The sequence below is a fragment of the Ornithorhynchus anatinus genome, chromosome 5 (assembly GCF_004115215.2).
Source record: "Ornithorhynchus anatinus isolate Pmale09 chromosome 5, mOrnAna1.pri.v4, whole genome shotgun sequence".
Classification (NCBI taxonomy): domain Eukaryota; kingdom Metazoa; phylum Chordata; class Mammalia; order Monotremata; family Ornithorhynchidae; genus Ornithorhynchus; species Ornithorhynchus anatinus.
Window position 1 is genome coordinate 28,663,997 of NC_041732.1, and position 17,688 is coordinate 28,681,684.

Genomic DNA, 17,688 nt, shown 5'->3' on the forward strand with positions numbered 1-17,688 from the left:
ATGAAGGGGAGATTTGTCTGCCCTTGGCTGTACTATTCCTATTGTCCTTTTTCCAGAGTCCAACAGACCAGTAGCATCTGGAAAAAATTCATTACTCTTTCTCTCCCTAGCATAACATTCACCTACTGTAATCCTGCATAGCCTGCAGCCTACATAGGGTTCTCTGACACTCACTTTTTCTGATCGACTGAAACGTTACATGTAAATTGTAGCACTTCCTAATTCCCATTTGAAAATTGTCCTGACAAATATCCCTGATGATTCGTCATCCTCCATTCATAATTCTTTTATACCATGAAATAAGAATACCTAGATCAAATTAATCAACTGATCAATGATATTTATTGAGCACTGGGTGCAGAAAGCACTATTCTAAGCACTTTGTAGAGTACAGACAACAAGGTTGGTAGACATGTGACAGATCAGTGACAGATGCACCTAATTTTTCATCATCCAACATTCCTGATTCAATTTTTCCATGTAATAAGAATACCTAGATCATATCTATCAATTACTGAACACTTACATTTTCATGCTATTTGTTAAGGCTTACTATGTGCCAGGCACTGTATTAAACAGATAGATACAAGCTAACCGGGTTGGACACAGTCCATGTACTAGTACAAAAATGGGTTGTATTCACTTCTCTGTAACTCTCACCTTGCATTCAGGTAGTTTCTCTCATCCCTTTCTGTAGCAATAGCAGTACATACTATAGACTGTAAGCTCGTTGTGGGCAGGGAACTTGTCTGTTTTACTGTTGTATTGTACTCTCCCAAGCGCTTAGTACAGTGCTCTGTATACATTAAGCACTCAATAAATATGTCTGAATAAATGAATGATTGCTATTCAAAAACGACTGATGGTCCTTGCAGAAATCATTGTGCTAGGGATGTGAAAAAACTATTTATTGGTTTTGTTTTTTTTTTCAAGTGATGGGTCTACTGGTAATATAGATGACATTTCCCATGGAGAATGAGGGAGGGGCCTCAGTACTGCAGCTTTAGGACTGAGACCCTATGTGGAGGAATTGATTATAGTACTAGTGGCTTGTGTGGTGCCACTTACAATCTCTTTTCTACCAAAATTGTGCTCCTCCTGGGCTTGGGAAACGGCTACCTTACTATTACGGGCTCTCGTTATATCCCGGCTAGACTACTGTGTCAGCCTTCTCTCTGACCTCCCTTCCTCCTCTCTCGCCCCGCTCCGGTCTATTCTTCACTCCGCTGCCCGGCTCATCTTCCTGCAGAAACGATCTGGGCATGTCACTCCCCTTCTTAAACAACTCCAGTGGTTGCCTATCGACCTCCGCTCCAAACAAAAACTCCTCACTCTAGGCTTCAAGGCTCTCCATCACCTTGCCCCTTCCTACCTCTCCTCCCTTCTCTCTTTCTACCGCCCACCCCACACGCTCCGCTCCTCCGCCGCCCACCTCCTCGCCGTCCCTCGGTCTCGCCTATCCCGCCGTCGACCCCTGGGTCACGTCCTCCCGCGGTCCTGGAACGCCCTCCCTCCTCACCTCCGCCAAACTGATTCTCTTTCCCTCTTCAAAACCTTACTTAAAAATCACCTCCTCCAAGAGGCCTTCCCAGACTGAGCTCCTCTTCCCCCTCTACTCCCTCTGCCATCCCCCCTTTACCTCTCCGCAGCTAAAGCCTCATTTTCCCCTTTTCCCTCTGCTCCTCCACCTCTCCCTTCCCATCCCCACAGCACTGTACCCGTCCGCTCAACTGTATATATTTTCGTTACCCTATTTATTTTGTTAATGAATTGTACATCGCCTCGATTCTATTTAGTTGCCATTGTTTTTATGAGATGTTCTTCCCCTTGACGCTGTTTAGTGCCATTGTTCTTGTCTGTCCGTCTCCCCCGATTAGACTGTAAGCCCGTCAAACGGCAGGGACTGTCTCTATCTGTTGCCGACTTGTTCATCCCAAGCGCTTAGTACAGTGCTCTGCACATAGTAAGCGCTCAATAAATACTATTGGTTTTTTTTTTTTTTTTTTTAGATGGGAAGGGGTGCGAATGATGCAAAGTGAATACAAAGATCTTTTACTTGCAGGATCCATTTACAGCCAAAGGAATGCAGCAAAACTTACTGGTTCAGCTGCACATAGTAAGCACTTAACAAATACCAACATTATCATATTATTATTATTATTACATAGTCTCTAGTTTCCTAGCCTTGGTGGAGAATGGGTATAAATGGTCCATTATATACTGCACACCATCTTGCCACATTTGGAATAAACTGAACTCGAGAGTGTTTTCAATATTATTAATTTTTAACAAATAAAAAAAAATCACCTAGGAAGTCAAATGATCTCACTAAACCAACAATAGGTCAATTATTGTAGCTAATCCACTAAAAACAAATTGAAAGGAATTCTTTCGGAAGGATTTTGCCCTAGTTTATATTCCAGGAAATATGCTGCAAAAACAAACTTTTAAACAGATTTTTAATTCTAAATTATGTTTTCATCATCAGACTCTTGCAAAATATTTCAATGGTATGGATTCTGTCTGAGAACCAGGGCAGATAAGCAAACTGAAAAGAAAATGGGTGGGATGCCAGGGAAGGGAAATGGAATATCTCTTCTCTCCTGTTGCAAGCATAGATATTATATTTTAACACTTTTACTACAGTTAATACAGAAAAATACTCATATCTAATGGCAACCTTGCAGAAATCTAAGACCACAAAGGGGGTCTAATCCTCAGACCTCTTCAACATATGGAACACCTGGGTGAAGCCACAAGACTTCAAAGATGCCAACATCATAACTGCCATTTTGAAAACCATGAAAATTGCATGCAAGATCCAAGCCAGAATCCCTCTGAACTGCTTCAGTGTGGCCTAGTGGGAAGACCATGTTCCTGAGTGACAGAAGGACCTAGGTTCTAATCCCAGCCCTGCCATTTAACTGCTATGTGACCTTGGGAAAATCACTTCTCTGTGACTTAGTTACTTCAGCAGACAAGATCTTTGCAGTGCATTAAGAAAGGCACAGAGAGCAACACTCCAGGATTTCTGTTCAATGATCATGACCCTTGTCTTGTCTTATGCTGTCGAGTCATTTTCTACCCATAGCAACTCTATGGACCCATCTCCCCCAGAATGTCTCACCTCCATCTGCCATCATTCTGATAGTGTATCCACAGAGTTTTATTGGCAAAAATATGGAAATGGTTTACCACTGCCTTCTTCCATAGAGTAATCTTGAATCTCCACCCTCAACTCTCTCCCATGCCACAGGTACGTTTTGATTTGTAGCAGATTGCCTTCCACACGGTAGGCACTGCCCAAGCAAGGCATGGAATGGGTATGCTTCTGCTTGACTCACCCTCCTGTAGTCAAGAATGGTAGATTACTGGACACTCTCCAGGTATGATCCCGAGAGATATTGTGGTCCTTACAAAAGTATTTAATAACCTCATCAACAGATCAGAGTGACTAAGTGGAAAGAGCCTGGGCTTGGGAGTCAGAGGTCACGGGTTCTAATTTCAGCTCCGCCACTTGTCAGCTATGTGACTTGGGGCAAGTCACAACCTCTCTGTGCCTCAGTTCCCTCATCTGTAAAATGGGGGTGAAGACTGTGAGTCCTACATGGGACAACCTGATTACCTTGTATCTATCCCAGCACTTAGAACAGTGTTGGCACAGAGTAAGTGCTTAACAAATACCAACATTATTATTATTATTATTATTAACAGAGCTCTGGAAACTCCTAAGCAAATTTGACTTCCCTGAGAAATTCATCAAGATTCTCAGGCTAATTGGGAGATTAAACTGTTAGTCAACTGAGTTTTTCAAGGTGCTCTGCCCCAGCAACATCAATGGCAAGTGGATCCTCAAAGATCGATTTCTGAACTTCGGTCTCAAAAGACCTTTGAGGAGGTGTTCTGTATCTGCAAAGAGATGCATAATTCTTCTTCCATGTGTACCTCTACCTCAGTCCTATCTCACCTCAACCCAGAAGTAGAAATACAAGCTCTTTCCATGTTAACATTTATATCTTGACCAAGGAAGAACATTCTTTCTGAACAGGAAAGTCAAGACTGTCCCCACATCTGAAATTTGGAGTGAAGGGTAGATTGAAAACTAGTGGAGATGGGTATCATTGTCTAGCAAAATTAATCCAACTACTCATCTCTCTCAGATCACTGAAACACCTTTCAGTGCCACCCTCCAGAAGGGACCTAAACTGATGGGACAAATCAAAGGTTTTAGAGTTCCATCACACCCCTATCTAGCTGTATTTGTGTACTGTTATTATGGATGGGGAAAGATTTCCTCTAATGGCTTGAGTCTATCATCTAATACTAACAGCCTTGAGAAAAGCAATTTGTAGAGCACAAACAGTTTGGATTAACACAAAACATTTTTGTGGAATACAACAATTTGTGAGACTCCCAGAAAGAGGCCTAGACCAAAACCCCATAAAGTCAAAAACTCCCTTTTCTTATAATAAAGATAAAATTTCCAATTTTTTTAAAGTGATACAGCTGACAGGAATTTTTAAAATAAAATGTAGTAAAGTGATATGAAAAATAAATGATCAATTTTGAATCTTGGGAAAAGCAGAACAAAGCCCACAAGAGATAAATATTTCAAGCTTCCCAGACTGATCTTGGCAACAAATTAACTGAAAAGATGGTTGGTTGGGAAACTATGAAGACTATGGTGAAAAACCGTGAGAAAGGAAGATGTATCCAATTCTGGACAGTTGGAATGTGTACACAACTTGAATATTGTTTAAAATCTAAATCAAAATCTAAATTACCAAAGAGAAATATTTAATTCAGGTAACACTGCACTCATAGTACTGCACTGTGGAAACATTTTACTAAAACCAGATTTCACGAACCATAAGTACTTATGTTTACAAAAACATGGCTTAGAAATGTTTTAAGCCTTTAAAGACTATTATAGTAAATAAAATAATACCAAATTAAAACAACCAATCAACTATTTTGCAGAATTTAACATGTTCCACCATCCTAACCAATTATGGCATTTATTGAGTGCCTACTATGTACAGAGCACTGAACTAAGCACTTGGGAGAGTACAATACAACAAAATTAAGACTCACGTTCCCTGTCCCCAACAAGCTTAACCAGTCATAATGCTTTAAAAATATTCTCATGACCTAATCTTATTACCAATGCCTAGCTATCTTCTGAGGTAATGTCTATAAATCTTGGCATTGGATACCTTTTTTGCACCACATGTCAAATATTAGCTATAGCATTTTCACTGGATAACTAATTGCGAGCAATAAAGAAAAGGAACCTAAAGAAAGGCAGAGTGAAGTCCCTGTGATCCTGGGGCTTTAAGGTTTTTGGAAAAATATCTCAAGCCCTATCAAAGAGATGTATTTTTGATCCTAACCACAGGTTGAGAGAGGTTCATATCTTACTTTCATTACATGGTAAGTGGCCTAATTGGAGATCATCTGTTTTAAAAAATACATCTGTTCCTGAAGCATTCCTGCAGATTAATTCTGGGGCAAAGGGAACTTTCCAATGTCTTTAAAGGCAGGCATTATGGTTTAATCCTTATAGATCTCTGCCTCCAGGTGCAGGAACGGCTTGGGACAATAAAGTTATCACCTCCAGTGGTTATTGATTACTTCACCTTTCATTTTCAGAGTGTAAAAACCAGCAGCGTCTCCGTTCTTCCAGAAAATTTTTGCATGTTCCTTAGCAGAATGAGGTAAGAAAAACATGTCATCATTCAAATTTCTCTCCAATCGTCCAAAAATGACATGGTTCAGAATGAAAAGGACAATCCTTTCTATGAATGACTGAACCTTCAAGGAAACAAAAAGCCCAAATTACACCGGAGAGAAATGAACCAATCAATTTTGCCTTTAGAATAAGACTGCTCGAGGGTAATTTAAATCACTGCACCCCTCGGAGACTTGCAGAAAAGCCAATATAAGGGTTGAGATGCCTAATGAAAGCAACTCCCAGGTAAACAAAACAGCATCCTGATCCCTACTGTTTGGAATGTGTTACACAAGCAAAGCAAGGAGAAATCATCTCTTCCACCTAACATCCCTACTCCAGTTGATAACACCAACCATTCTCCCAGTGTCTCAAACCTGCAGCCTAGTGCTGATCCTTGATTCCTTTTTCTCCTTCAACTCTACATTCAGCCTGTTACTAAATCCTATCAGATTTTTTCTCACCAACATTTCCCAGGATCTATCCCTTCTCCCATAAAATGGCTACCACTCTGATCTAGGTAATTATCATACTCCAGTGTAGTTAAAACACCAGCTTCCTCACTCAATCTCCCTCCCTCTAGCCTTTGTCCTCTTCAGCACCAAGTTCATTTCACACTCTGGATCACTTTTCTAAAATGTGGTTCTGCACACTACTCCCCAGTCTTCATAAACCTCCAATGGTTACCCTTTTCTGTTGGCATCAAGCAGTACTACCTGGCCATTGGGTTTAAAGTGATCCATAAGTTCTCTTCCTCCTACTTACCCACTCTCGTCTTCCACTACAAAGTACTTCACTCTCTTTGCCACTTGTCTACTATGTGACCTTAGCCAAGTGAATTAACTTTTCTGGGCCTCAGCTTCCTCATCTGTAAAATGGCGATTAAATTCTACTCAATCCTGCTTAGACTGTGAGGCCCATGAGGACAGGGACTATGTCCAACCTGATGATCTCTAATTTATCCCAGAATTTACTAAAGTGTTTGGCATACAGTAAATCTTTAACAAATACCACCATTATTATTTTTTTGTTGTTGTTACCCTCAACTACCCTGAGTCTTGTTCTCGCCCTTTTGCCATCATCTTGCTCACACCTTTCCCTCTTCCTGGAACTCTCTCCCATTTCAAATCTGACAAACCTCAACTCTCCCCATGTTCATATCCCTCCTATACTCACATCAACTCCAAGATGCCTTTTCCTGAATGACATCTAATGTCCCTGGATCATATTCCCCAAATGACACTGCTACAATTGTGTGTCACTACTGATGTGCTCACAAACTCTGTTAGCACATATGTCCCTATTATACACAAGTCATCACATAAGTACAAACCCATTTACATAACTCTCTTTCCTTCTTTATCCTGCCTGTAAATATTTTAGTGCCTGTATCCCTGCCAAGGCTATGAATTTCTTGAGGGCAGGGACCATGTCTGTTTCCTTCATTCTCCCCAATCCTTAGCATAGTGCTTGTTACAGAGTATATACTCGATAAATATAATTGATAGATTTATAATGTCAAGATTGGAAAACTGTATATTCTTACTTTTAGGAGTTTATAAGATATACTTTGTCCATGGTGATGGTGACATTATTTGTTAAGCATTTACTATGTGCCAAGTACTATAGATACAGGATAATTGGGTGGAATACAGTCCGTCACACATGGGACTCTCAGTCTAAGTAGGAGGGAGAACACATTTTTTAATGGTATTTGTTAAGGGCTTACTCTGCACTAGGCGCTGTACTGAGCATTGGTGTAGATACAAGATTAATTAGGTTGGACACAGTGTCCGCCCACGTGGTGCTCACAGTCTTAATCCCCATTTTACAGATGAGGTAACTGAGGCACAGAGTAGTTAAGTGACTTGCCCAAGATCACACAGCAGACAAGTGACAGGGTTGGGATTAGAACCTAGGTCCTTCTGACTCCAAGGCCCTTGCTCTATCCATTAGGTCACGCTGCTTCTCTGTTCTGAATTGAATACTGAATGCACATATTGCACCCTCATTTTACAGATAAGGAAATTGAAGCCCAGAGAAGTGAAGTGACTCGCTTTATGTTACACAGCAGGTAAGTCAAGAAGTCAGGAATAGAACTGGATTCGGAGACCCAGGGAAGGCAGCAGAGGATACTAGTGAGAAAGATTATGGCATTTGTTCAGCACAAACTTTCAGACAGAGCTACCACCATCAAACTTTATGTCCATAAGAAGCATCTTCTCCACCCTACAGGTGGCTTCATCCTACTTTCCAAAGGGAAATAGTTAAGACCTCCCAGAGAGAATGATCCTAAACTATCCTCTGGGCTCAATCAACCAACCAATGATACTTACTGAGCACATGCTATGTGCAGAGTACCTTACTAAGCACTTGGAAGAATACAGTGTAGTGTAGTTGTGAGACGCCATCCCTCCTCTCAAGGTACTTACAATGTACTGACTCAAGTCATTGCCCAGTAAGGCTGCCTTTCCCTCTAGTCCCCTGTTATGCCAGAGTCAAAGGGTCCCCCTTTCCAGGCTCAGAGAATCATGCTTTACCTCCTGGCAGAGGGAAAGAGTGGGGAGCCATAGTTAATGCTCTTTCATGCCAGACACTGCCTCTGATAAATAGGTCCCCTAATAACAATGATGATGGCATTTGTTAAGCGTTTACTATGTACCAGATATTGTACTAAGCGCTAGAGGTTGTGGGGAGAGGAATACAAGCAAATGAGGTGGATGCAGTCCCTGTCCCTTGTGGAGCTCAGTCTTAATCCCCATTTTACAGATGAGGGAATTGAGGTCCAGAGAAGGGAAGCAACTTGCTCAAGGTCACACAGCAGATGAGTGGCAGATCTGGGATTAGAACCCAGGTCCTTCTGACTCCCAGGCCCATGCCCTATCCACTCAGCAGCACTACTTTCTCTTTTCCTCAATACCATACCTTGGGCACTGCAACTTCTCCTCCTAAGTAGTAGCATCTAGAGAGGCGCAAAGGAAATGAACATCCCAAGTTACAATTGGAAAACCTTACAAACATCCACTTTGCCCCCCAGAAAGTAGACTATCATGCTGAAAGAGGACAAAATATTTACAGTTTTAATGAAGTTTCAGTTCTGAGAATATGGAGCCTTCATATTCATGTGCATTTGCACAGTTATTCTAAAAGCAGGTCTTCTCACCTTAATCAGCCCTTCTCTAGCAGGATCAGATGTTTTCATGATATCTTCTATTGGCCACCAGGAATGATTCAGGAAAACAGCCAGAACTGGAGAGAAACCATACGGAGGTGATTTGGCAAGAAAATCCAGCAGCAAGGAAGCAATTTAATCACAAAGCCACTGGTGAATGTCAAAGAAAGATCATTAGCTCATGAAATGGGTGCTGATCAACATTCAAATCATCTAGAGAAAAATGTCTGCTAAATTCAGTCCGGATGCTCACCAGATAACACAGTCAGTGAGTCAATCTTATTACTAAGCATTTACTGTGTCCACAGCATTGCACTAAATACTTGGGAGAGTACAGTAGAACAATAAACAGGCACATTTCCTGCCCACAACAAGCTTATAGTATAGACCCACTGACTCCTGCAGGCAACCTGGACAAAGACAGCTCCAAATAGTCTTCGAGTGGATAATGAAAAGATAGTAGCAGTAGTAATGGTATTAACTGATTGCCCACTAGGTTTAATTTCACTCTAATAAGCAGTTAAGGTCATTCAAAACTACCTCATTCTGACTGGACCACTGGAAGACTGTGAATGTTGAATAAGGCAATGTATATGAGTTTGTGATGTTTTGGTTGAAACTTTGGAGACTACCATTAGTCACCAACCCCCGTTAATTAACTTACTAATACTGCAAGGAGCACTGTAGTTGTACCTGAATCTATAATCCTACAGAGGAGCAGCGTGGCTCAGTGGAAAGAGCCCGGGCTTTGGAGTCAGAGGTCATGAGTTCGAATCCCAGCTCTGCCACTTGTCAGCTGTGTGACTGTGGGCAAGTCACTTAACTTCTCTGTGCCTCAGTTACCTCATCTGTAAAATGGGGATTAAGAGTGTGAGCCCCACGTGGGACATCCTGATTCCCCTGTGTCTACCCCAGCGCTTAGAACAGTGCTCGGCACATAGTAAGCGCTTAACAAATACCAACATTATTATTATTATTATTATGATTACAGAGCCAACCTTAAAGGTTCTGATTTCGTGTAACTCATTTATTCATGGTGTAACTTTTTTTATAAGACTAAGACATTGATATTTGTATGCTCTTACCCTAACACAATTCTCCACCTACAGAATGAGAAGTGCATAACCTAATACAGGAATATCTATATAACTGAACATATCTTTAACCAGCTAGAAGAGCACATACTAGTTGATGAAGCACTTTAGGACAGAAGAATATTTATTTTTATTAAATAAAATATTTTCCACTAACTTCCACTCCTTCCCTAAGTTATTTGTGAGGTCCATAGAGTAAGGATTGCTTTTTTTCCTGACACTGTAGTGGGAATTAATAAAAGTTGCTCTAATTGTTACTCAATCCATCAAACAAGAAAATATGTTATGATTTGGGGTTTATGTAACGCTTTATAGCTTCCCTCTGCTCTGTAGAGCAGTGAATAATTATGAAAGTTAATGCTCCAGAATGGACTTCACTATTTGAAGCACCTAATTTCTGCTGATAAATACACACATTCAGCAATAAAGACCCTGAAGTCCAAACATATTGAACAAGTCAAAAAAAAAAAATCAACCTGCTCAACAAACTCTTGGGAACAGAACCAGTACTTTGCACTACCGTGGGTCTTGCTCAGTGTTGTGCATAGGTGAGTGATTATATTTATGGGGTAATGGACAGAGAACAGGCCTGGGAATCAGAAGGTCACGGGTTCTAATCCCTACTGTGCCACTTGTCTGCTGTGTGGCCTTGAGCAAGTCACCTCACTTCTCTGTGACTCATTTACCACATCTGTAAAATGAGGACTGAGACTGTGATCCCCACTTGGGTCAGGGACTGAATTCAACCCAATTTGCTTGTATCCACCCCAATGCTTAGTACAGTGCTTGGCACAAAGTAAGTGCTTAACAAACACAACAATTATTATTATCACTCTCTCTTTCTCTCTCTCACACATACACTGCACACGGTCAATCTTGACATGCATGTGATATGGAAAAGATTGTGGGTTATACATTAGTATTATCAGTGACATTCACACAGAGGTAATTTTCTTTTGTGTTCAAAGATAATAATGACATTTATTAAGTGTGTGCTTTAAGTGAAGCTAATAGTAAGTGGCTGACAGACCACTTTCACACCATGCACACATAAATATGGCCCTTAATTGTACTGTTGCATTTATCATCATCAGATCTTGGTGCCATTTTTTTTCTCCTTTGATGTCATGATGCCTCCCAAATCCTCAGTTCCAAGACAGTCACCCCATTTCGACTGATGCATCCCAAGCTGACCTGCCTTTACTGTTGTCCTCCCCCATCCACTGAGGGCTCTAAATCTCTGAAAGCACTTACAAGCATATCCTATATACCCCATTACTTAAGCATTAACCTATGTCCTCGTCTCCTTTTCCTTCTTCTGCCTATTGGTAAATTATTTTAGCATCTGCCTATACCACTAGATTGCAAGTTGTTGAGGGCAGTGATCATGTCTACTAATTCTATTATACCTTTCCAAGTACTAAATATGGCGTTTCACACACAAAGGCACTTAACAAATATGATTTATTGATTGTTAAGATTTTTGCTTCACTGTGTCTTTAAACAATTTCTTCTGTCCACTTTTTTACAGTTACCTCATTTCAGCTCACTATCTTTCAGCCAAATGAGAATTTGGAAGGAAGCAGACTCAAACATAATATTGAGGAACACTTTCAGGGGGTGGATACCAGTGACTCCTTCTCAGCCTAAGAAGACACGGCACATGATATCTTATCAAAGTCAGTTACATTGAGTTTTCTTTTGTCTCTGAGGAGGGACGAGAGAATGAGAAATGCCCCTGGCATCACATAAGACCCAAGAAGACAAAAAAAAAATGCAATTCTAACTAATCTTGATGAATCATCAAAGGAAAGAATAAAGTTGAGAGTCACGTGCAAGGTAACAGAGGGGCAAAAAAAAGTTATATGGATAAGAAATGGAAGATGACTGCATAGCCGTAACCACTGTAGTAAAACAGCAGGTAGAGTGGACCACAATCAAATATGAGTCAGAAGTAGATTTATTCAATATGCACAAATACTACTGTAATATATTAAAAGGAAAAAGGCACCCCAGAATCACAGGTGGCCTTCCACTCTACTTGTCCCTGGACAGGTTCGCTGGATTTGGTGATTATTTTGATGTCCATAAGCTCACTGTGGGCAAGGAATGTGACTGCCAACTCAGTTGTACTCTCCCAAGTGCTCTGCATCTTCTAAGTGCTCAGTAAATACCACTGATGATATCTATATGTTGAAATGATGTGGAGAAATTGGAGAGGATTCAGACAGCTTAAATCGAAGCCAGGGAACTCAGCTATAAGGAAGCACAGTCAAGGTGATAAACTACAAGAACAGATTGTGAATTCTCCATCACTAAACTAGGATGTTTGTGGCTAGGGGTGATTTAGCTGTTTACCTGCCTAGAAGTATAGGATTGAAGCAAATATCCCTTGAGATCCTTCCCAGAGGATCCTATTTCATTTGTTGGTCCTGGAGACCACCCACGGGCCTATAATGATAGGTTTTTAAGCTCCTAAAAGCTCAGGTTATTTTTTGGCTAATACAAACATACTATGAAAAACATATTTAGGAAATATACTGGAATGCAACTTCAGTGTGAACAGTTAAATAAAAAGTCATAACAATTATACATGCCAAACTTTAACACTTGGTTTAATTCTTTAAATAGTATACAACGATTGAAAACTTTCAAGGAGGCATCCAATGCATTCTTCGGCATTTGCCCTTGCCTTTCTTCCTTTCCAAGTTCACACTGCCACTGTTCCTACTTAGATCCAAAAAAATAGGTAGGAAAATGGGGTGCTCCTTGAGAACAAAGTGATATGACATCCCTCCACAGGCAAACGACACATAGGGGAAAAAAAGGAAATGCTCTGGCAGCAGATGGCACATAAACACATTCCAAGGAATTGCATGACTTTTATGCAACATTCACTGAGCTATTCAATAATTTAAGGAGAAGGAAAAAAAATATGCTCGTTGACATAGCAACTGTCACATCACATTACTCGGGCTTCCATTTCCATACGGATGCCTTCCTTAAAGAAAAACACTTCCCAGATTGCAAGGGAATTTATGCACTTTTTCTGCAAAGTTGGAGGAAACATCTGGTTCACAGTAAACGTGTTTGGGCTTCCCGGGTTTTTTTCATGCCATAGTTTCCCCCCAAAGCAAAAATCTTTCACAAGTTGTTGCAGGCCTAACTTTCATGTAGATGAATTTCTCCTTACCTACGCCCTCCCACCTTGCCTTTGCCAAAGTGGAGGGTGCCTGTGAATAAAGGAGAAAAGGGGAATACATGGAACAGCTGGCAATTGTGGGAAATGTAAGACGTTGTAAAGCATTCCTTCTTGGAACGATCATGGAGATACAATAAAAACATCTTCAGTGCTGTGGAATCAAATAAGCTTCTAAACAAGCTGCAACTGCAATTATGTAATATTTTCTTCTGAAGTCATGTGACAGAAGGATCCCTGGCTCCTGATCCCAATTCCCCTACTAATGACCAGAGCTGCTTTTGATTTGCAGTTTCACATTTGCCAAATACTGAACATTCCTAGATATAGACGAAACGTGTTTCTACTTGCAGCTGGCATTTAGGAAGCACCTTTGCAGCACACACACACACACACACAAAATAAACTGGAATTTCGGACAATATCCAGCATTTGGTCTCCTCCATGCATCCTTTGGTTTTGGCTAATCGAGCCACGTATCTGCATCCATTTTCTCCTAGGTTCTGAACTGCAACATTGCTTTTGAAATGGGCACAACTGTTTTGAGAAAGGACATGAGTGTGCCCTCCATTTGCACTACAGCACCTCTGTCTCCTGACCCTTCTGTGCTCCAGTTCTTTTTTCCTTTTCTAAATAATAATACTGTGGTATTTGTTAACAATAATAATAATTGTGGTATTTATTAAGCGCTTATTATGTGCCAAGCCGGTACTAAGTGCTGGGGTGGATACAGACACAGTGAGACAGACACAACTCCTGCCCCACATGGGGCTCACAGTCTCAATCCCCATTTTACAGATGAGGGACTAAGGCACAGAGAAGTAAAGTGACTTGCCCAAGGTCACACAGCAGACATGTGGCATAACTGGGATTAGAACCCAAGACCTTCTGATCCTAGGTCTGTGTTCTATCCACTACCCCAAGATGCTTTTCCAGTAGCAGCAGGAGTCAAGTCCTTACTACGTGCTAGACACTGCAGTAAGCACTTGGACAGATACAAGATAATCTAATCAAACACAGTCACTGTACCAGGAAGGATTCACAGTCTCAGGGGCAGAATAGATTTTTAATGACATTTAATGATATTTGTTAAGGGCTTGCTATGTGTCAGGCATATAGCAGTGTGGTCTAGTGGACAGAGCAGACTCCCAGCCTGGGAGTTGGAACGACATGGGTTCTAATCCCAGCTCTAATACTTGACTGCTGTTTGAACCTAAGCAAGTCGCTTAACTTCTCTGTGCCTCAGTTACCTCATCTGTAAAATGGAGATTAAAACTCTGCATTTACCCCAGAACTTAATACAGTGCCTGGCACATAGTAAGCACTTAAGAAATTATGATAACAGCAACACTGTCCTAAGTGTGGGGTAGATATGAGATAATCAGGTCAGACCCAATCCCTGTTTCACATCGGGCTCACAGAATAAGAGGAAGAGCAGGTATTGAATCTCCATTTTACATTTGAGGAAACTGAGGCAAAAAGGAAATTAAATGACTTGCACAAGTTCACACAACAGATGTATTTTAGAATCAGGATTAGAACCCAGATCCTCTGACTCCCAAACTCATGCTCTTTCCACTAGGCCATGCTGCTTCCCATTTTACAGCGGAAATTTAGCCAGAGAGAAGTCAAGTGATTTGCCCAAGGTCACACAGCAGGCAAGTGGTGAAGCCAGAACTGGAACTCAGATCTCCTGAGTTCTAGGCCCGTGCTCTTTCCACTAGGCCATGCTGCCTTTCAACTAAACTAATTCTAGGGACAGCTGATTTTGAGCTGTCTAGTTTTCCCTTCCTGTTTGTGGCACTACCTCTCTGCCCCAGCCAAAGATCCAGGGACATAGGCTGGAATGGGGGAATGGACAGTGGTGGCAGTGATGCCTTCCTGGTCTGTCTCCATTCCCCATTCCCAAAGTTTTGGCTGGGATAGGGAAATGGGAGTGAGGGAGAGGTGGAGGGTTGCATTGGGCTGTGCAGGCTGAATGCCTCACAAAGCATGGCTCAGTGCGAAGCAGCATGGCTCAGTGGAAAGAGCACAGGCTTGGGAGTCAGAGGTCATGAGTTCAAATCCCGGCTCTGCCACTTGTCAGCTGTGTGACTGTGGGCAAGTCACTTAACTTCTCTGTGCCTCAGTTACCTCACCTGTAAAATGGGGATTAACTGTGAGCCTCACGTGGGACATCCTGATTAGCCTGTATCTATGCCAGCACTTAGAACAGTGCTCGGCACATAGTAAGCACTTAACAAATACCAACGTAATTTGTGGAGGCTGGCATAAGAGAGTTAGCTCTTAAAAAGGAAAAAGAGAAAGGAACATGAGAAGGGAAATAATAATAATAATTGGGTTATTTGTTAAGCACTTATTATGGGTCAGGCCCCCTCTCAGGATCGTACCTGGAGAGTTTCCAGTACTCTACCAGTCTTGGCTATAGGAGGGAGAGTCAAGCTGAGACATACCCATTCCATTCCTAGCTTGGACAGTGGCTAGCGAGTGGAAGGCAATCTGCTACAAGTCACAACTCACTGTGCAGGGCAGCAGAGGCATGGGATAGAGTTGAGGGCAAAGACTCAAGTTTATTGTGTGGAAGAAGGCAATGATAAACATCTTCCATAATTTTAATCAAGAAAACTCTATGGATATACTTCCAGAACAATGGCAGATAGAGGTGGCTTATTCTAGGAGAGACATGACCAAGGAGTCATTATGGGTTGGACACAATTTGACAGCGTAAGACAAGACAAATGTTCCAGGTGCTGGGACTAAGTGCTGGGGTAGATACAAGTGGATACAGCCAATCAGCTTGGAAGCAGTTCCTGTCCCACATGGGACTCACAATCTCAATCCCCATTTTACAGATGAGGTAACTGAGGCACAGAGAAGTGCAATGACTTATCCAAGGTTACACAGCAGACAAGGGGAGGATCTGGTATTAGAACCCAAGACCTTCTAACCCCTAGGCCTGAGCTCTATCCATTATCTACTTCACAGAGATCTTGGTTTGGGGTCATTCATTTATTCATTCAATCTTATTTATTGAGTGCAGAACACTGTACTAAGCACTTGGAAAGTACAATTCGACAACAGATAGAGACAATCCCTACCAACAACAGGCTCACAGTTTAGAAGGGGGAGACGGACAACAAAAAACAAGTAGACAGGGTCGGGTGGAAGGGAGATAAGAAAATCTCAGGGAAAAAGTAAGAGTTTGGAGAGGACAGAAAGAGAACTAACTTATCTGCAGTGATTGGAGGTAATATTTTTGGGGCGAGAGGGAGGGGACTTAAACATGTTGGTCTAAGTCAGAAAATACAGCAAGCATAGCCGTTGGGTGCTCACCTCTTCAGGTGGTTGTAACTCAGGGTAATTAATGGTAACCTAATCACCTTTTCTATCTTCCTCTCCCAAATTTATCTCTGCCACGCTTCAGACACTCATTCATACAACTATTCAGTCATCCTCCTATTTAGGTTTGCAGAGAAAAGTTCTTTAAACCCTTGAAATGAACAGCAGACCATTCTTATGTACTCTGCTAAAAATTCTCAAAAGAAAGGTTGAAATGCTGCATTATAGTACTTAAGTTCTGAACTAAATCCTGGCTACGTTTAACTACTTGCATCAGGGAACTTACAATTTGAGATGTTTTTCATTTGCTCGCCGGGCTTTCGGAAGTAGCTGTGATGAGTACCACAAACGTATCAATAATTAAGTTGTATACATTCCACATGCTTACTGAATGGCTCTTGGCTCTTTTTCATTTCCTGTTTCTGTGTGGCCACAGTATGCATAACTTTGATAATAAAATTGAAAACAAAGGCCCTTAAAGAGTCACCAATGTTGAAGTTAAGTTCACTTTTTTTTTGGAGGGGAGGGTGATGGCAAAACATGAAAGGCTACTCAAACTTTTCGACATGTCTCAATGAAAAAATGTCCTTATGAAAGCCCTCTTCTATGCCTTCATCACATATTAATTTTGTTAAAGTGTGTGTTGTAAATATGTTTGCTTTTTCTAAACCATGAAAAAAAAACAACAAAATAACCTGCCACATTGAAAAAGTCTTTGGAAGCCATACAGCATTACTAGGTCTAAAAAAAGCCCATAGGGAGATTTTCAAGAGCCCGTGAATATTTATTAGGGAGCACACTCCTGAGAAGAAAAAAAATAGAGTATTATGTAGAGATATGAAACATATTCATAAAAGTCAGTCATGTGTTCACATTATGTAAATCCTAGGGAAAGACCACTAAAATTTAATTAAATATCTTGAAAGCAGCTCTATAGGGATTTGCACATCTTGGTAAAGTCATCCATCACATGATGTTTTTGAAGTTTTTCTGCTCTCTCCTCAAAACACAGTTCCTGCATATTTTACTCTGCGTTTGCTCTCCAGATTTTAGAGTAACGAGGAGCACAAATGTATTTTGCACTTAGAAATTCCAAACTTCGGAATAGAGCAGAAAAATTCTCAACCTTGGGATAGAGCAGACTACTGGGTTG

At 41.2% G+C, this 17,688-nt stretch overlaps 1 protein-coding gene and 1 non-coding gene across 2 annotated transcripts in view; one reads left to right on the forward strand and one right to left on the reverse strand.

The window, feature by feature from the left end:
• The window catches only part of LOC114812205 (protein FAM169B), a 54,179-nt gene that overhangs the window by 23,906 nt on the left and 12,585 nt on the right, over positions 1 to 17,688 (reverse strand). Inside the window, exons 5-6 of the mRNA XM_039912202.1 lie at positions 8,895 to 8,980; positions 5,640 to 5,814 (exon numbers count right to left, since the gene is read on the reverse strand). Coding sequence (XP_039768136.1) covers positions 5,640 to 5,814; positions 8,895 to 8,980 — 261 coding nt within the window. The remainder of the gene's footprint in view (positions 1 to 5,639; positions 5,815 to 8,894; positions 8,981 to 17,688) is intronic.
• On the forward strand, positions 15,569 to 15,706 carry LOC114812669. The gene has a single exon (XR_003760320.1). It is a non-coding gene; the product is annotated as a small nucleolar RNA SNORA7 (small nucleolar RNA).